The following is a 20,511-nucleotide window of genomic DNA, read 5'->3' as shown; positions in this document are numbered from 1 at the left end:
AAATAAATTGTCTCAATTTGTAAACAACGGTTTCCTTGGATTGACCGCCATTTTGACAAGTCGATAGTTGCATTGCATTGTGGGTAATTCGTCGTCACATATAACCCCTCCCGGTCCGGGGTGGGGGAGTCTTTCATGAAACAAGCATGGCGGAACGGAGAAGAATATGTGGTTTGACTATATGAGGCTTTTGTGACGAGAATGTCTGAATTCTCGCAAATATCTCGCTTACAAGAAGAAAATCAAAAGGTAAGTACGTGTTATAAGGACCAAAACGTTGATTTTGTCGTTTATTTCTAAGCGATTTTCGAACTTTCGGTTTTAGGCTTTGCTGGAGCGCCAACAACGGCTTCTCACGTGGTAAGCCGATCACACAAAATGTGCCGATCACATTTTAGTGTAGTGTTTGTATCGTGTGCTGGTTTTTATGTGTTTTTAGTTTGTATTTATTGAGTTAATAAACATGTTCTATTTTAATTTAGTGAGAGATTCAAGCAGGATTATGAAAAGCTGGAAGAGTTATTGCGGACGCTCCCGAACAAAATTACACACGAGGTCATGGTAGGTAAGCTTACTGTTTGCTTGTACGGCAGGAGAATTCATATTTTTTAAGTTTTGTTTTCGTTTTTATTTAGAGATATACTAAGAGTGCAACAAAGTATTGCAGCAATGCAAGGAATGGCAATGGTTTCCACTTTTAAAAGAAGCATGAACCTGTGGGATCACTCCTCCCCCATTGATTTGATTATAGGTTCTACAAGAGTGAGAGATCTGGCATAGACCAGTGGTAATCTTTACTTTTTTGGTACATTTTTATGGTATACTTGTTTTAGTGGTTTTTAGTTGTATGCGAACTCTGAAATTCAATCCTCGACCAACGGTTTATGCTTTTTGCTGCCGTCAATCATCTAAGCATACCTCTTGGGGGCTAGTACTAAAAGCCGGAACGCCGGAATACTAAAACCCAGAACGCCGCAAAACTAAAACCCGGAACGCATAAAATATATAGTGTAATGGCAAACCCTTACAAATATAAAGAGCTAACCGTAAACAGGCTAACCGAAGTGAATACATGTAGTAGGCTAACCAATATGAATAGTAGGCTAACCAGAGTGAATAGTGAGCCTACTATGCACTCCGGTTAGCCTACTAGTCACTCTGGTTAGCCTACTATTCACTCCGGTTAGCATACTATTCATCTCATTTAGCCTAATATTCACTTCGGTTAGCCTGTTTACGGTTAGCTCTTTATATTTGTAAGGGTAACACAATATATTTTATGCGTTCCAGGTTTAGTATTCCGGCATTCCGGGTTTTAGTATTCTGGCGTTCCATTTTGTGTGTTCCTGTTTGTCATGGTTTGTTGGCTGTCGCCATAATTATGATTGACAGCAGCATTAAACACAATCAATATCATTAGTTGGATTTTGAATTTCATAGTTCGCATTTTACTGAAAACCGCAATAAATTGACACAGACCTCTCTTTCAAGCATTGTTGATTTGTGTTAAATTTGTAATATCACACAGGTACCATTTGGATCAGTGGCTTTCATGCCAGGAAAACTCATTCACACCAATGAGATAATGGTGCTTCTTGGAGACAACTGGTTTGCAGAACGTTCAGCTAGCCAGGCTCTCGAAATAGTGACAAGACGGAAAAAATGTACTGTCATTAACTTCATGTACATGGTAATGTTTATTGATGTCGGAGGCATATAGTTGCTAGTGTTTTTAAAATCAATTGTCTCACCTCTGGGACAAGTAGATTTTCTTGCTGGCCAAGTAACCTTACATTCTTACTTGCCTGATGGACAAAGGCCCAGGCAAGTTGTCTGTCCATTAAATCGTAAAAAATGTTAACTAGGAAAAGCATGTAACTGTCTTGGGCAAGCAAAATTTGAGAGCTGCTAAGCTTGTTTGAAGGGTGAGCTTACCTAGCTTTAGGTTTTTTTTTAAGTCCTAGTTTTCCCAAACAATTTGTGAGCCATTGCGGAGAAAGACACTGTGAGTGAGAGAGTAATATGCTTCTTTCCAAAGAGCACATCGCAGCGAGCCAGGCAAGACTTAAACGTGGACTTTGTTGAACTAAAGTCTAACTCAATATATTACCATTTAGCCAGACTGTGCCTCCAAAACTCTCTTGAGCACTATATCTTTTAATCTGTTTAGTGAGCTTTACTGTAAAATGGCTTTTTGTGTGCTTCGACAATGTATCAAACAAGGTCTCATGGTTTAATGATGATCATTATAAAGATTTAGCCCAGAGAGCATCATGCTCAATGTTGGTTTGGTCTGATGAACTGAAAACCATGAAACCTCTTTTGGCAATGATATCTGGCTGGCATACAGTGTATAGTGTATGAGCATGACAAACAAGTTAACAATTTCATGCTTCTCCCCAGTACTTAGTTTCGATACTTCTAATCTTAATTACTGATGAACTTTCTTTGTTTTTTGGCAGATTTGGAGAATAATATAGCAGGCATCAATGAAGACTTGAAGGGCTTTGAATCAAGATTGAAATTTGCCTCAGAAATTCAATCAGCTGCAGAGGTATTGTGAAACTTACAATTCAAAATAAATATTGCTCACAGGAACATTGGGGGTTGCAATGTTGCGGCAATGGCCAATTTTTGATGCAGTATTTTTGTAAATTTTTTTGAGTTGTGGTATTCTTGAAACCTGTGGGATGCATTTTTTGTTCATTCCCAATTTGTCAATACCTTTACCTATTTTGTACTTGTAGCCTTCTTAGTAATGAATATCAAGTGTTGTGTGCTACAGTGTCATATGAGTTGCATAATTTAATGATGATGACAAACTCCATGCTTATCCTGACATAAAGTGATGAGTCATGTATTCCTGAAAATTATGCTGCATCATGTTACTATACAGCAACCTGTCTGCCATCAGTAGTAAATTTAGGGCCCAACTACTATTCAGAGTCATTTGCATAATACTTTATTATGCATGCAGGTCATAAGTCCCGTGGAAATGGCTAATTATCCCCATGGCTCTCTCCTATTGGTGTAGCGGTGCTCTATTAACCGTTCCTTCAACGTGCACCACAGTTCTAGGTCTTTCGACAGTAAAACACCACAACTACAGTTCAAATGTCGTGCCCCACCCTCCCTCCCTTAGCGATCTGTGTTCGGTGCTTCAACTTCCAGCGGAGCGCTTATTTTGTCTTCGGGCTTATTTTCCTTGTTTTTGTATCTTTCGCGTTTGCTGTTGACCTCTTTCTTTCCCTGGACGCCCAAAGAAAAAAAAAATTCCGCTCCGCTGGTGACACTCTGTGTCGCCTATGGCTTCACCGGAGTGTCGCTCTCCATGCAAGTATACATTTTGCCTTAATAACAAAGCAAGATTTCAACCCAGAAGAATAAGAAAAACATCGTCAAAAATTGTGATAAACAAGCAATGACAGGAATGTTTGTAAAAGGCTTCCTTCAAGTATTTTGAAAAGAAAAAAAAAAGGGAAAAATGATGCCAATAATGTATTGTTTTCTTAATAACAAATTAATAACACATTATATCTTGATTAAGCTCAGACTTATAAAAAAATCTTGAAATCGGTATTGAGATTCAAATTTTCAATTTTATTTTCTTTGAATGGCAAGCTCAAATTGTTTTATGTCATTGTAAGAGTATTTTCTTTAGGTTGAAACAATAACCTAGGTTGGAAACTAATTTGACCTACAACATGCATGTACATGTACATGTATATAACGTAGATCCCTAATCTTTGCTTATTTTTGTTTTCAGGAAAATTCAGATGTAAAAGAAATCAAAGAAGAACTTTCACCACAAGAAGAGCAAAGACTTTTGAGTAAGAACAACTTTAAAATACTTGGGAACAACAAATTAAAATTAATACGGTTTCATGGTGTAATGATGATCATTACTATGGTTTAAGCCAGAGAGCATTGTGCTTGGTGTTGGTTTGGTCTGATGAACTGAAAACCATGAAACCTCTGTTGAAATTAGCGTATTTTAAATGTAAAAACTTTATTATTGATAGAGGTGTCAGCTGCAAATGGACACTTAAACGAAACGTATGAGTATAAAGAACCCAATTGCAATTTGTTATGCTTATCCTCATTTGCAGAGATTAAATCACACTAGAATAAAAGTTCTACATGTACTTGTCACTACATGTAGTTTGTTGTGTCTTTAGTTTCATTTTCTTTCTTTCTAAAAACTTTTCTATGTCCTTCACCTTACAGATCGGGGATCTCGGAAGGCACACCCTAAAGCTTCAAAACTGGGTGGATCAAAGAAAGTTGAAGGGTTTACGAGAAATTTAAAGGACAGAGTGGCAAATAAGGAGAAGGAGGCACAACAACCTTCCTCTGAGGAGTTATCTTTGTTTGCAAGATTAGATGAACTAGAAGAAAAGGAAGCTATAAATGCTGAACTTGATCAGCTTTGGCAAGATGATTCATGTAATGAAGAGAGTAGGCCTAAGATTGGATTTGAAAAGAGGGAAGATGATAAAAGATTGACACTTTCTAAATCAGAGGACACAAATCAAACTAAAAAGAAAGTCACATGGGAAACTCTTGATATTAAAGATGATACTGTTGTGAACTCGAATGATTCCTCAGAGAGTGAGAATGGTGACGACGAGGATGTACAGAGAACGATTTCTGTCAGGTTTAGCTCTTCATCATCGTCATCATTACAAGGACAGGTAAATAATAGTCTCTAATGTTGATAATGGTGTTGTTACTGCATTGCATTTGGATGTATCTTTACATGTACCGTTAAATTTTAAAAATAATCTGAACCCAAGGTTGTGCTAAACACTTATACAGCAGAATATGAATTTTTTTTAAATAAAATTGGTAGTCTGAGAAATTGGCAGGGGGGGGGGGGATGAATTGCAGTGTTTGACTAAGTAAAGTAAATCAATGAAATTGATGGAAAATGTTTGACTCATTTCTTGAATGACAAGCAAGTCAATCGTGGCTGGTATAATATAGATGTGATATAGACAATTCCCTCTATAAGACCTACCTGCAGTGAATTATGTTAGTTGTGTTCAGTGTTGCCAAGTAAATGAAAAATGCTTCCCTGCAGGCGTGTCTCATAGAGGAAAATATAGGCATTGATTTTATTTGATTTTTCTTTATTCATGTCCTTTCTTGCAGGTTGAAAAGCAGCTTTCTAAACAACCCACAGTTATAACAACACCAGCGGATATTTACTCCCAGTTCACACCAAAACAAGAGTTGAAATCTATTCTCAGAAAGCCTTCTGTTGAAGAAAAGGAACACAAGATTTCTTCAGAGGATAGAATACCCACTACACAGCAACTACCGACCAACATCACAAAGGAAAACAAAGAGAAAGAAGATTTTAACTCTCAAAAGGTAATACTGCTTAAGTCTAGTATTCACTAGCGACATAATGATCCTACTCACAATCATAAGCTCTGACAAAATGCCATTAACTCAAGTGATAATTATTTTATTATCTCTTTGGGACATCTAGAAACAAGGCGCTGTAATAGGCGCCCTTATGGTCGACATAATCATAATAAGAATTAAAAAAATAATTGAATGACAAAACTTTACACCAGTCTTGCAGCCAATACCATCGCAGGTAAACAGTTTGTAACTGTAAGTTACATGTATTGTTTTCATGATGTTGCCTGGTTTAATGATGAATTATTTCCATGCTTATACTGAGAACTGTTATTTCAGTTCAAAGTAGACAATGTTGTTTTCTGAAAACCAAGTAACATCTGGAACACCCTTTTACCAATTTTTGTTACTGAAGTTCTGAGAATCAGATTGTAAAGCCAGCCTCTTACTTGGAACGGTTCTCATGGTAATTATGAAACTTTTCAAGTTAATGAGTAGTGTTTTATGTACCTTACAAGGCATTCACAGGGACCATTGTTGAAAAGCCAGCTTCACAGAAGGATGGACAAGAGACTTCTCAGGTAATAAAAACAAAAAAAACTTATTTATTTCATGGAGTCAAGGTGATACATAACAGCCGAGTTGATGAACCAGTGGCCCTTCTCAAAAGCTTAAATTGAATTAAATACTGTTTTGCAATAATTGTCAAGGGATAAGCTTGTTGCTAAAGGTCCAGACTTCATTATCATCATAAGGACAGCTGGACCACGATCTGTCGTTGCATTTGGCATTCCATTTTTACAGCCAATAATCCACCCATATCGTGACTTGAAATTTCTGAATTTTTTCTGACCAATCAAACACACAAGCTAACTCAGCATTACCTTGAACGCTATTGTTGTTAGGGTGTTTCATCTGGGAGAACTTAAGTGAAAAGTTGGCTTTCACAGCTTTCTAAGCTGTTTATTTCTTGAATTTGCAGACTGTTTAAGTTTCTCTTCTCTTTTGTTTTTTTTTTCTGTAGATGGGTGCATCCCAACCTGGAAAGAAGCTTTCAAGATTCAAGGCTGCAAGACAGAATCAACAATAAAATATCGTTTATGTATATTTCCATTGTGTTCATTTAATACTCATTAATTTTGTTAGTCCTAAATTGACACTTTACTTACCTGATTCACCAATTTTGGGGGTTATGGTCCCATGGGGACTTGTTTTTGCTGCTTCGGGCTTGATTTCTCTTGCTGGCCTCCTGTAGTCTTACAGCCCACTTGCAACCCTCTTGCAGTCCTGTTACAGCCCACTTGCAGTCCCCTCTTACAGCTCTCTTGCAGTTCTTTTACAGCACTCTTACAACCCCCTTGTAATTTATTTACATCGATCATCCCTCTTGTAGTCCTCTTATAACCCTCTTGCAGTACTCGTGCAGTCCTCTTACAGCCCTCTTGTGTTCTCTTATAGCCATCTCGGAATTATTTGGAAGTCCTTTTGCAACCCTCTTGTAGTCCTTTTGCAGTGCTCTAACAGCTCTCTTGCAGTCCTGTTACAACACACTTGCAGTTCTCTTACAGCCCTTTCGCAGTCATCAAAGCCCTTTTGCAACCCACTTGCAGTCCTCTTACAGCCTTCTTGTAATTCACGTGCTGCCGTTTTACAGCCCCAAAATAATCCTCTTGCAGTCCTCTTACAGCCCTTTTACAGCCATCTTGTGGACCTCTTGCAGTCCTAACAGCCCTCTTACTACGCACGCCACCGATGTGTGGAATGGGACCGAATTTTCGCCTTGCTGCCCCGCCCACTTTCGTTGTCAAATTCCATAAATTCCTTAGGCTCGCCAGTCTTCCGCGTGCGTTTGAGCGCTTGCTCTCCTTCGCTCGCTTGATCGCGAAAATAAATCAGCTTTTTCTACACCATGGAGAGATACGTGTTTAAAGTTATGGGTCCAGGCGACAAGTGGATAAAACTATTTTTATCAAGCGAAGAAATTGCAAGTCTAACTATGGATTCCCTGCTATCAAGAACTCAAGAACGATTTCCTAGCCTAAGAAGAAGCACTGTGAGCGTGAAATATTATGATGGAAATGATTGGATTGAACTGCCTGCAGACGATATCGACTCTTTCATCGATATGTTAGAAAGTGCACAGGAAGAAAGAGAAAACTTGAAGAGAGTGACCCTAAGAGTGAACGAAATTGCGTTCAGTCCACCAGGTTTATTGAAAGGCGCCACAGTGCAGACGGTGAAAACGGCACAGCAAAAACGTCTTCGGTCGTCGCCATCTACATCTCCAAATGCAGTAAGCGTTCCTGAAAGAAAGAAGCACAAAATAGCCACATCGAGATGCTTAGAAGAAGAATTCTGTGATACCACCGCTGAATGGAAATATGAAACGGCGACCCAAAAGTATTTCAACAAGCTCGAAGAAGAAAAAAAGCAACAACAGGATTTGGTGTTAAAGAAACAAAATGAGCTGTTGGAACTTGACATGTCCTGTAAACCCTTAACTACAAATAAAAAGCCACTTTGCTCAAATTGCCACACGCCAGGACATAATAAGACAATTTGCTCGTTCGCGGCTTGTGTGTCGGCATCGATTTGTAAGGACGTCAAAAGGCATCCAGAGGAAGAAAAACATTATAAAACTATTCAATCCGAACTCAAAGCTGCGAAAACAAAACTAAAGAAATTGGAAGAGGATATTGCCACCAAAAGAGAAAGTTTTGTCTCTAGTATCAACACCTACGCAGCGAAAGTTCAAGCGGACTTGAAATATTTACGACAAACAGCAACCGGCGACAAAGTCCCCATGTGGTTGATTGTAAACACGGACATTAGAAAGCTTGAAAAGATTTGCAATGGCAAGGTTCCGCCAAAAGGTGAAATACAACAGCTTCTAAAGGAGTACGACGAAAACTTTTCTGTCACCCGAGTAAAAGCGAACACTGATCATTCTATTAACCCCGTGCGAAAACTTTGGGAACGAAAGGGAATCGTATTTCCTGGAAGCGGCGTGCTGCCAAACCGAAAGAGCGAGAGTGTCGAGAGTAGCGGTTGTTATTTTTATGGAAAACCTACTTCTACACCGGTCACTGGAACACCTATCAATGCCTGCTCATCACAATTATTACTTGACGAGCCCACAACTTTGGAAGAGGAAGAACGCCATCTCGAGAGAGGATTGAGTGAAAGTTTGAAAACCTGTCCTCCTTCCTCTTCAAAGAAAGATGTCGACTCGGATTATGGTTTATATCATAGATACTGAGATTTTCTCACGAAAAAACGATTGCGTACAAATGATACGTAAAATGCATTAGCCAATAGGAAAGGCGAACGATGAAAACTCACTAGTGAAAAAACGTCGTTCGTCCAATCACAAGCGCGAACGACGAAAACTCACTTGTGAACAACACGTATCGCCATTTTTATTCTCGTCGTAAACACCGGCGACATGGCGGAGACACGTTCAAGGTTTGTTTGTGTTTTTAACGGCTCCACTGAGTCGTTTATATTGCAGAACAGGAAAACCAAAATACTATAAAGAAAACGAAACAAGACGGCCTTGTTGTCACAACGTCTCTTCAAACAAAAGAGAAACACGAAGCGAGATAACCGAAATTCCTCCTGCCGAGTTGAATAAACCTTTGAGTAAATTCGCACAAAGGAAGGACAAGAATACGGGCCGTCTTCACTCCGAGGGATTGTAGCGAGTTTTGATTCAGATGATGACTAAGACACTGCAGGTTTGTCCTTGGTTTTGGCAGACCGTTTTCTTGATTTAATTTGGTAAAAGTTCGCTCGAGTTCGCGTTGAGTTATTCAGCGTTTAGCGCTGTTTTGTTGTGTTAAAACATTAAACTGGAACTTGCAAGTTTTGTACAAGTCTCAGTCAGGTTTTCTATCAAAAGTTGTTTCTGTAAAAGTTGTGAGAGTATAAACTGACGTCTCATTTCTTGTGCTACTTCATTAAAGATGTGATTTTGAAAGACAAACATGTTTTAGTCATTTTAGTTTATGGCAGATGAATGGGTTTCCTAAACACGCGCGTAACTGATAAAAAGTCGAGCGATATAATTTGCTTTTCAAAAACCTCAGTATCTATAAAATAAACAAATTACACCATGGAAAATGCTTCGTACGATTTTTATTCACTCGCAAAGTTGTATCAGAAAACTCACTCGTTCGCTACGCTCACTCGTTCGTTTTCTGATACTACTCAACTCGTGAATAAAAATCGTACGCGCGCATTTTCCATGGAGTAATCTCTATTTAAGCTTATTGTTTGAAGCAGCTAAAATGGTTGGTGACTAATCAGTAACTCTATTTAAAACTTTATTGTTCGTTGAGCTACTGAACAAACCCGTCTGTTACGGCAGATAACAAATTGTTTGATGACTTTGAATTTGAACTGTGAAATTTTAGGTAAAAGCCGAATTTTGTTTACTTACGCGTTGTAATCCCACGGCTCTCTGTTGTCAAAATATTAAATGTTATCTTTGTTGTTGTGTTTAAGTATTACATGTTAAAGTTACTTATAGTTTTAAATTGGCTTTGAACGCGTGAAAAAATTACAAACGCAACATAAACATTGATGTACATGATTGGCGACGAGTAAACTTTTCTGTTTACACTCAGTGCGTGAAGTAACATAAGGTTTGTAATAACTATCGCTAAGTTGACAATATTTCACGGAATTTGTTACTTTGATCTTCGGAATTTTGAAATTACAAGAAAATCCTTGAAGTTGTGCTAAAGTAAATAAAAAACATAATTATGTTGATTCATGTCTGTTCTATTTGCAACCTTGTGCCAAAATCTGCGCTCGAGTGTCACGAAATGCTTATCAAGTCAAGCTTCCCATTTGGAACAATTTAAATTTGCCTTACAATGCAAGAGTTAGAAAGAGTAATGTTAAATGTAACCACAGAAGGCGAAATAGCCTCTCATATCTTGGGATGTTATTTCTTTTAGCGCTTCGTGCACTGCCACATGCAGACTGTCTTTCAAAAGTTCTCTATACTCGAAGCGTCTCAGAATAGTCTTAAGCTTGTTGAAAACATTTTCAGCAGGGTTGAATTCAGGAGAATATGTTGGTAAATAGACGGCTGTGCAACCAATTTCATCCAGCCATTCGCCAAGGGCCTGTCCTGCCCGGTGATGATGAATTGGCGCGTTGTCAATAATTACATGATCGCCATAACTGTACGCCGGCTTGCCATCGGGAAGATAAACTGAAGATGCTTCTTCGAAGAAAGATAGAAAAGAAAACGAATTGCTGTTACCATCAACTGTGTTGGCATAGACAATGCCATCAAGACCACACATTAGATTTAAGGTAACATTAGGAGAATTGGCATATCGCACGATCTCAACGGCCGGGGTGCCACAAAGCGAGTGGCCATAGTTGAGCCTACCAACATCTGGGAGCTTGATCCCGGATTCATCGAAGAACCGTGAGTTTATAGGGTTCAACGGTGGAAATGTAGTTGACATAATCTTGACAGTAATTAAGATTGTCTGGGGTGAATTTCTCGGCAACGGGTCTTGTAAGCTTTTTCCAAGTCCACTTTCCGTCGGTCATGTTTCGAAGCTCTCGCTGTATTGCTGAATTTGACGTTCCTCCAGGAATATCACAGTGCTCGCTGATATGCTTATGCAGCTCACCAATAGTCATTGAAGCTCTGTCGGTCTTAAGAAATCTTATAAAGTCAGCATCATCTTGTTGAAGGTGTTTTACACCAGCTGTATGCCTTTCTGTGATTCCCGCATTGCCGTTATCTACTAAGTCTTTCCAGATTTTTCGGACAGTATCATATTTGACTCTGTTTCTCTTAGCTATGACTGAAAAACTTCCGGGGAAAAAGCCGGTTACAAAATCGCCGCCGTCTTCAACGATATCTTGTATTATTTTTCTTTTCAAGTCAACCTGAAGGGCTCTCCCGCGATCGTAAAATCTACCAAGCTTGCTAAATTCGGGTAAACCTTCTGCCATCGTAGAAGCACTTCCTTGTTGATTTGAAAACGGCGCGAAAAAGTCTCTTGGCCGCCGTGGCGTGTCGCGATAAGGAATTTATGGAATTTGTCAACGAAAGTGGGCGGGGCAGCAAAGCGAAAATTCGGTCCCATTCCACACATCGGTGGCGTGCGTAGTACGGTACTCTTGCAGCCCTCTTACAGTGCTCTTATAGCCCTCTTGCAGTGCTTTTGCAGCCCTCTTGCAGTGCTCTTTAAGCCCTCTTGCAGTGCTCTAACAGCCCTCTTGCAGTGCTTTTGCAGCCCTCTTGCAGTGCTCTTTAAGCCCTCTTGCAGTCCTTACAGCCCTCTTACGGTACTCTTGCAGTCCTTACAGCCCTCTTGCAGTGCTCTTGCAGTCCTTACAGCCCTCTTACGGTACTCTTGCAGTGCTCTAACAGCCCTCTTGCAGTGCTTTTGCAGCCCTCTTGTAGTGCTCTTTAAGCCCTCTTGCAGTCCTTACAGCCCTCTTACGGTACTCCTGCAGTCCTTACAGCACTCTTGCAGTGCTCTTGCAGTCCTTACAGCCCTCTTACGTTACTCTTGCAGTGCTTTTGCAGCCCTCTTGTAGTGCTCTTTAAGCCCTCTTGCAGTCCTTACAGCCCTCTTACGGTACTCTTGCAGTGCTCTAACAGCCCTCTTGCAGTGCTCTTACAGTCCTCACAGCCCTCTTACGTTACTCTTGCAGTGCTCTTACAGCCCTCTTGCAGTGTTTTTACAGCCCTCTTGCAGCGCTTTTGCAGCCCTCTTGCAGCGCTTTTGCAGCCCTCTTGCAGTGCTTTTGCAGCCCTCTTGCAGCGCTTTTGCAGCCCTCTTTCAGTGCTCTTGCAGCGCTTTTGCAGCCCTCTTGCAGTGCTCTTGCAGCCCTCTTACAGTGCTCTTATAGCCCTCTTGCAGCGCTTTTGCAGCCCTCTTGTAGCGCTTTTGCAGCCCTCTTACAGTGCTCTTATAGCCCTCTTGCAGTGCTCTTGCAGCCCTCTTGCAGTGTTTTTACAGCCCACTTGCAGCGCTTTTGCAGCCCTCTTGCAGCGCTTTTGCAGCCCTCTTTCAGTGCTCTTGCAGCGCTTTTGCAGCCCTCTTGCAGTGCTCTTACAGCCCTCTTGCAGTGCTCTCATAGCCCTCTTGCAGTGCTCTCATAGCCCTCTAGCAGTGCTTTTGCAGCCCTCTTGCAGCGCTTTTGCAGCCCTCTTGCAGTGCTTTTGCAGCCCTCTTGCAGTGCTTTTGCAGCCCTCTTGCAGCGCTTTTACAGCCCTCTTACAGCGCTTTTACAGCCCTCTTGCAGTGCTTTTACAGCCCTCTTGCAGCGCTTTCACAGCCCTCTTGCAGCGCTTTTGCAGCCCTCTTGCAGTGCTTTTACAGCCCTCTTGCAGTGCTTTTACAGCCCTCTTGCAGTGCTTTTACAGCCCTCTTGCAGCGCTTTTACAGCCCTCTTGCAGTGCTCTTATAGCCCTCTTGCAGCGCTTTTACAGCCCTCTTGCAGTGCTCTTACAGCCCTCTTGCAGCGCTTTTGCAGCCCTCTTGCAGCGCTTTTGCAGCCCACTTGCAGTGCTCTTACAGCCCTCTTGCAGTGCTTTTGCAGCCCTCTTGCAGTGCTTTTACAGCCCTCTTGCAGCGCTTTTGCAGCCCTCTTGCAGTGCTCTTACAGCCCTCTTGCAGCGCTTTTGCAGCCCTCTTGCAGTGTTTTTACAGCCCTCTTGCAGCGCTTTTGCAGCCCTCTTGCAGCGCTTTTGCAGCCCTCTTGCAGTGCTCTTACAGCCCTCTTGCAACGCTTTTGCAGCCCTCTTGCAGTGCTTTTACAGCCCTCTTGCAGCGCTTTTGCAGCCCTCTTGCAGCGCTTTTGCAGCCTCTTGCAGTGCTCTTATAGCCCTCTTGCAGTGCTTTTGCAGCCCTCTTGCAGTACTCTTATAGCCCTCTTGCAGTGCTCTCATAGCCCTCTTGCAGTGCTCTCATAGCCCTCTAGCAGTGCTTTTGCAGCCCTCTTGCAGTGCTCTTACAGCCCTCTTGCAGTGCTCTTATAGCCCTCTTGCAGCGCTTTTGCAGCCCTCTTGCAGCGCTTTTGCAGCCCTCTTGCAGTGCTTTTGCAGCCCTCTTGCAGTGCTTTGCAGCCCTCTTGCAGTGCTCTTATAGCCCTCTTGCAGTGCTTTTACAGCCCTCTTGCAGCGCTTTTACAGCCCTCTTACAGCGCTTTTACAGCCCTCTTGCAGTGCTTTTACAGCCCTCTTGCAGCGCTTTTACAGCCCTCTTGCAGCGCTTTTGCAGCCCTCTTGCAGTGCTTTTACAGCCCTCTTGCAGCGCTTTTGCAGCCCTCTTGCAGTGCTTTTACAGCCCTCTTGCAGTGCTTTTACAGCCCTCTTGCAGTGCTTTTACAGCCCTCTTGCAGCGCTTTTGCAGCCCTCTTGCAGCACTCTTACAGCCCTCTTGCAGCGCTTTTGCAGCCCTCTTGCAGTGCTTTTACAGCCCTCTTGCAGTGCTCTTATAGCCCTCTTGCAGCGCTTTTACAGCCCTCTTGCAGTGCTCTTACAGCCCTCTTACAGCGCTTTTGCAGCCCTCTTGCAGCGCTTTTGCAGCCCACTTGCAGTGCTCTTACAGCCCTCTTGCAGTGCTTTTGCAGCCCTCTTGCAGTGCTTTTACAGCCCTCTTGCAGCGCTTTTGCAGCCCTCTTGCAGTGCTCTTACAGCCCTCTTGCAGCGCTTTTGCAGCCCTCTTGCAGTGTTTTTACAACCCTCTTGCAGCGCTTTTGCAGCCCTCTTGCAGCGCTTTTGCAGCCCTCTTGCAGTGCTCTTACAGCCCTCTTGCAGCGCTTTTGCAGCCCTCTTGCAGTGCTTTTACAGCCCTCTTGTAGCGCTTTTGCAGCCCTCTTGGAGCGCTTTTGCAGCCCTCTTGCAGCGCTTTTGCAGCCCACTTGCAGTGCTCTTGCAGCCCTCTTGCAGCGCTTTTGCAGCCCTCTTGCAGTGCTTTTGCAGCCCTCTTGCAGTGCTTTTGCAGCCCTCTTGCAGCGCTTTTGCAGCCCTCTTGCAGCGCTTTTGCAGCCCTCTTTCAGTGCTCTTGCAGCGCTTTTGCAGCCCACTTATAGTGCTCTTATAGCCCTCTTGCAGCGCTTTTGCAGCCCTCTTTCAGTGCTATTGCAGCGCTTTTGCAGCCCTCTTGCAGTGCTCTTATAGCCCTCTTGCAGCGCTTTTGCAGCCCTCTTGCAGTGCTCTTACAGCCCTCTTGCAGCGCTTTTGCAGCCCTCTTGCAGCGCTTTTGCAGCCCTCTTTCAGTCCTCTTGCAGCGCTTTTGCAGCCCACTTGTAGTGCTCTTATAGCCCTCTTGCAGCGCTTTTGCAGTGCTCTTGCAGCCCTCTTGCAGTGTTCTTACAGCCCCCTTGCAGTGCTCATACAGCCCTTTTGCAGCGCTTTTGCAGCCCACTTACAGTGCTCTTGCAGCCCTCTTGCAGTGCTTTTGCAGCCCTCTTGCAGTGCTCATACAGCCCTCTTGCAGTGCTCTTGCAGCCCTCTTGTAGTGCTCTTGCAGTGCTCTTGCAGTGCCATACAGCCCTCTTGCAGTGCTCTTGCAGCCCTCTTGTAGTGCTCTTGCAGTGCTCACTAATAATGCTGCAGCCGGTTGGCTCTTGTAAAACGCATCAATCTGAGTCTTAGTTGGTTCATTTTTGCTTAACAAAGGGCTATACGTGTATTTTATTTTAGCCTGCAACTATAAAAGGTGAAGAAAGGGAATTTTCAACCAGCCTGAACCGCAGGAAGAGACGAGGAAAGGAAGGAAGATAGTGCACTCCTTTTCATTTTATACGTACAGACCTTTTCGTACGTAAGTTTCAACTCAACTCGTCCCACTCCTTTCCGAGTTGGCCACCACCCCACAAGATCGCGTGACAGGCTGTCGTGACAGATGTAAGTTTGCACTGAATAGGACGCGATCAGCATATAGACGACTAAAAAAACACAGCAAAGATAGCGAAGAAGCGTTATTAAATAAGTGCGAGAACGCCATGGAGAGCATGTTGGAAAGGTAAAGTTATACTGGACAAATAAGCTCAGAACATTAAGAAGAACAGATTGCGATGAGTATTTCTGCTAACGCTGTTTGGGAGTTTTAAATAGCTGTTGTAGTAGAAGCTTTTGATATTATTCCAGAACAACGTTTGATTTCTATAATCAGAATTCTACTAAGCCACTTATGGGAAATTTTAGGTTTCGAATGCCGGCATAGCCAATGTAGTTTACTCTGAAGAACGTAAAGTAAAAATAATTAACGAGTTGTTGATAACGATGCTGAACATCGTTTATATTGGCGAAATTTGCTGTTTTCTACTCGAGTTTGAACCTCTCATAATCTAACTTTCATGCCAAATCGTTTTTCGTTTCTCAAAAACATACCTAGGAAATGATAACGGCCGGCTATAGGGCTGTCACCATTTTAGTCAACTTTTGTTTTAGTCTCGGATTTTAGTCCTCCATGTTGAATTTTCTCGCTGATTTATGAATTCATGCAGCATTTTACGAATTGTCGGCTTAAGACATTGCTCGAGTCGTTAGCGTCAGTGCATTCAGTTCTATCTTACATTTGGAAGACATTCTCCAAGAATAAATCCTGTTGTGCTGTAATAAGCTGAACGATCTTATAGCTAGCTAAACCAAGCTGAAGATGAAGGATACCCTCATCCTCTCTAGGCTAAACACAACTAAACGCAGGTTTCATGAATTTACAGGAGCTTTCACAAAGGGGAATATAAGTATTGTTTATTTCTTGCACAGCCTTTGAATCAGTTTATTGGGTATACATGCTTTGCCGCGTTCGTAGATCTTCGTAAGTTTTGGAAATACTCTTTAGTGCTTTAGACATTTAATTTCACCAAGCATTCTATTTCAACCATCATGAACGGTTTTGCATTAATTTAAACATCAGCCAAGGTTCAGTGAACAAATCGACCATCTGCTTTCATCCCGGGCTTTTATTGTCATGTTTATGAATTCTTTTCATTTTTGCGAAAATTTATGATTGAAGAGATCTGTTTTAGTGTTTCATCAGTTTAATGCACGGTCTTTTATTAAAAATTAAAAGTGCCTCTTGAACGTCCGAATGATTTTCGACAGTGATTTCGTCGGTGTATATCACCACTGTTGCTAGGGCCGTTTCAGCGTCGCTAAGCATCATCATGGCCTTAAGTAACGCCACAGTGGTTTTGTCTGTTGCACAGCAGTCGAAATTCATGGCAGACTAAAATAATTCTGGACAAAGAAATTACAGGAAAAATAAATAAAAAGAATAAAACATGAAGCAAGCAATGTCAGTATCCTCACCATGCGTCTGCCAATTTAATCAATTAGGGAAAAGAATCTTGAAAAAATTAAGGGCTTCAACGTGATTCGAACCCAAAAAACATGATGCCGTTATAATTATTTTGCTATTTGAATCACTAAGAGACGTTCAAGTCGGGCGAAATCACCAAGCTCGTCCCCCAACGCGACTGGCATTTGAGGCTACAAAGTTACCCGATCTACTCAGCGCTGGATTTTGCTGTTTTTTATCTGACTTAACGGAACTGTTTTGTACATGCATAGTATTATAGGCGAAATGTATATATATTTAACCGTGCCCTCGTTCCAGAGGGTTTTTTTCTTAATCAAAGTTGTGCTGTGGAACGGCGAAAACAAGTCGCGAAGCGACGAGCGACAGAACTCTCTCTCGGTCGACCACCGCGACGTTTTAGCAGAAAAACGAAGGAAACAATCCTCTGGGGCCAGGGTAGTTCTATCAATATTCTGTTTGATTAGTCATCGATCTACTGAGTTATGCTAAAATAATTAGGCTTCTCGCTCTCGTTTCTTATCGACTTTATTAGCTGGCGCGCGATAGAGGTATGGAGCTCGCAATGTAATTGTTGACTATGTAATTTTCTTTTTTTAGAGTTTACTTGGAAACCAAGACCAAGCTGGAAAATAATCTTGCCTTGGCGGTCGATATCTCACTAAAATATGGAGACGATCTGCTAAAGAGAAAAGAGCGAGATAAAGCGATTTCTCTCTTCAAAGAGTGCCTCCGCATTTCTGAAAAGCTTGAACGGCCAAAGTTGATCGCCTCATGCTTTGGTTTCTTAGGCGGAGCATACCTGACGACACGTGATTACTTAAACGGAATTGCTTGTTACGAGCGCGCATTGCAAGTGACGGTAAAAAACAACGGTGACGAGTCAGCCGTACTTGTAATGTTAAAGGCTTTGGCGGATCTTTACCGCGTCGTTGGAGATTACGCAAAAGCTGACACGTTCATGGCGAATCATTCAGCTCTGGCCAAAAAACTGGGGAGAGAGTTGACTGACGCAGAGAGCAAACCGCGGTTAAACTATGTTGGCCAGTCAGCAGAAGAGTGCTGGAATTCCATCGCTAAAGCTGAACGAATGCTGGAAACCGCCATGAGAACTCAGGATAAGAAGCTAGAAGCCGACGCATACAACTTGATGGGTGCCTCTTATCGCTTACTCAGAGAATTTCCCAAGTCCATAACCTTTTGCCAAAAGTATTTGGAAATGTGCGACAAGGTGGGAGATTTAGACGGGAAATCTTGTGCGTATGGAAACTTGGGCTCCTCCTACAGGCACCTTGGCGAGATCAAGAAAGCCATGGAGTGCTTTGAGAAGGAAAAGGAGATCACTGAAGTAACCGGAGACAAGCTTAAAGAAGGCCATGCCTACAACAATCTAGGAATCTGTTACATGGATGTGGGAGATTACAAGAAAGCTATACCTTACTTCAAGTACTCGCTGAATATCGCTCTGGCGGCTAGGATGAGAAAAGAGGCGGGTGGTTCGTACTCTAACTTGAGCTGCGCACATTTCAAACTAGGAGAGCTAACAAAAGCTGTTGACTACTCACAAAAGCACTTAGAGCTGGCCAAAGAAATGGGAGATCGTCGGGCTCAGGCCACCGCGTATAATGGTCTCGGAAATGCATACCATGCGTTAGGGGATCTTGATGCCGCGAGATCCGCCTTCCAACAGTGCTTTGACTTAGCTAACGAGATTGGGGACCGAACGCTGTTAGCAGCTGTGGAGATCAATCTTGGTCTTGTCTGCAAGTCTCAGAAAGACTACAAGACATCACTTATCCACTACCAATCATCTCTTCGTCGCGCCAAGGAAACTGGGAATAAACTCACAGTTTGCAACGCACTGTCAAACAAGGGCGCCTGCCTAGTTAAGCTGCGCGATTTCAACGGCGCCATTGCCAGTTTTGAAAACTGCATAAAAGAGTGGGAAGACATCAGGGCAAATCTGGGCAAGGATGACAGTCTTAAAGTTTCAATCGCAGATCTCCACACCTCTGATTACAAGCTACTGGCCAGTACCTTGCTTCTTGCCGGAGGCCAAGTGGAAGCCGCCATGCTTACAGCGGATCGTGGTCGTGCCATGGCTCTTAAGGATCTTTTGTATCACAAGTTTGAGGTCAAAGGGGAATATGCGAAAATCAAGCAGCAGAACACTGAGGCGTCACAAGTCTCAAGGTTTGTCGATAGGCTTCGCGAGGATCCCACGTTAACTACGCTATTCTTCAGCGTGATTGGCAGAAATGTCTTCACGTGGGTTCTCAGTGGTTCACACTTAAACGTCGCTAAATGGCCTGACAACGAAGAGAATTACTGGTCACTGATCACGCTTGTTGAGACCACACTGGCTGAAATCAGGCAAGAAAGCTTAGAACAAGTACCAGCCGAAGACAGATCAGTGTTATCCCCAGAGACAGACAGTTTTGAAGACATCTTTGATGTACAGGGCTCGAAATCCTCCATCCATTCAGAAAACGTGACCAGCGCAGAGAATCCTAGTTTCCAGTCAATCCGAGAAGCCCTTCGCAGCCGCGTTTTGAAACCCATCGACGCTGGCAACCCAGCGTGCTCTTTGCGCAAGCTATATGATATATTAATCAAGCCAGTTGAGCACCACATTCAAGGAAACAAATTGCTGATAATTCCTGAAACGTTTCTCTATTCGCTGCCTTTTTTCGCTTTAGTAGACGACAACGGCGTCTTCCTCTCTCATACGTACAGTATTCAGATTTGTACCTCGCTGGAAACCTTGGCCATTATCTCTCAACGTCCCAAGAGGGAACCTGTAGGTGGTGCCCTAGTGATTGGCAACCCTCTGGTTGGGCGGGTCTACAGAGGAGGGAAAGAAATTTGTCCCTGTGAGCTACCTGGAGCGCAGAAGGAAGCAGTGAAAGTGGCGTCGTACCTCCACACCACAGCCCTAACACAACAGCAGGCTACCAAATCGCGTGTTGTTAACCATCTCGTCAAAGCCAGCGTCATTCATATCGCTGCCCATGGGGACCCTGGTCGAGGGGAGATCTTCCTCGCACCCAACCCAGACCTCACTCGGGTAAATCGCCTTCCAACCGAGGAAGAATATCTGCTGACATGCGCAGACATTGCCGAACTGCGCCTGCGAGCCAGTCTGGTTGTGCTCAGCTGTTGCCAAAGTGCGCAAGGAGATATCCGGGCCGAAGGGGTCGTTGGTATAGCTCGCTCTTTTTTGGGGGCAGGAGCGAAGTCTGTGGTAGTGACATTATGGGCTATTGATGATGACGCTACTCTGGCTTTCATGGAATTTTTCTACAATTATTTGTACCAGAACCTGTCCGTGTGCGAGGCGCTACGACAAAGCATGATTTTGATGCAGGGTAACAAGGAGTTGAAGAGCATCTCCAAATGGGCGCCATTTTATGTCATTGGGGAAGATGTGAAGTTTACGGATGAAGATATCAAGCAGATCAGAGAAAAAGCGTTCAAATTTTGAAAAAGCGAAGATAAACAAAGACAGACTTGTTGCAATCTGAAATTAACAGGTCGTGAACATTTCAATTTCAACAAGACGCCTAAAGCTTAATGCTTAAAACCGGGCAGTTAATGTTTAACTACCTGATTAGACAAGTACAGCAAAAGCTTTTAAAATACCATTTAATTTATATTGAGTAACACGCAAGTCTGTGGATTGCTTGTTCTTGCTTGGACAAATTCCTGCTTTATTTTTCTTCCGAATACTGAATAACCTAGGTGTTGAAAACGTTTTGTGTGTAATCTTGAATAAATGAACTCAAACCAGTTAAATGGCAGTACAAATCATCTTCGACCAAAACAAACA

The 20,511-nt window shown here is 42.7% G+C and overlaps 2 protein-coding genes across 3 annotated transcripts; both read left to right on the top strand.

Moving 5' to 3' along the window:
• Window positions 1-21: 21 nt before the first annotated feature.
• LOC144649523 (uncharacterized) lies at window positions 22-6,477 on the top strand. 2 transcript variants are annotated; one of them, XM_078509034.1, is made up of 10 exons: window positions 22-249; window positions 326-360; window positions 483-561; window positions 1,529-1,664; window positions 2,463-2,554; window positions 3,767-3,830; window positions 4,228-4,694; window positions 5,155-5,376; window positions 5,889-5,951; window positions 6,395-6,477. In XM_078509034.1, the coding sequence occupies exons 1-10, from the start codon at window positions 202-204 to the stop codon at window positions 6,458-6,460; spliced, it is 1,272 nt and encodes a 423-aa protein (XP_078365160.1). In that variant the 5' UTR covers window positions 22-201; the 3' UTR covers window positions 6,461-6,477. The 2 variants fall into 2 exon arrangements, with proteins under 2 accessions (XP_078365160.1, XP_078365161.1); XM_078509035.1 differs by lacking the exon at window positions 22-249 and having other exon boundaries at window positions 483-565.
• Window positions 6,478-15,268: 8,791 nt separating this feature from the next.
• On the top strand, window positions 15,269-20,234 carry LOC144652222 (tetratricopeptide repeat protein 28-like). Its single transcript, XM_078512232.1, has 2 exons — window positions 15,269-15,383; window positions 17,283-20,234. The coding sequence occupies exons 1-2, from the start codon at window positions 15,364-15,366 to the stop codon at window positions 20,164-20,166; spliced, it is 2,904 nt and encodes a 967-aa protein (XP_078368358.1). The 5' UTR covers window positions 15,269-15,363; the 3' UTR covers window positions 20,167-20,234.
• Window positions 20,235-20,511: the final 277 nt, after the last annotated feature.

The sequence above is a fragment of the Oculina patagonica genome, chromosome 4, assembly GCF_052425735.1.
Source record: "Oculina patagonica isolate OP01 chromosome 4, crgOcupat, whole genome shotgun sequence".
NCBI lineage: Eukaryota > Metazoa > Cnidaria > Anthozoa > Scleractinia > Oculinidae > Oculina > Oculina patagonica.
Note: the sequence above shows the minus strand (reverse complement) of the source record. Positions and strands in the feature narration are given on the sequence as shown.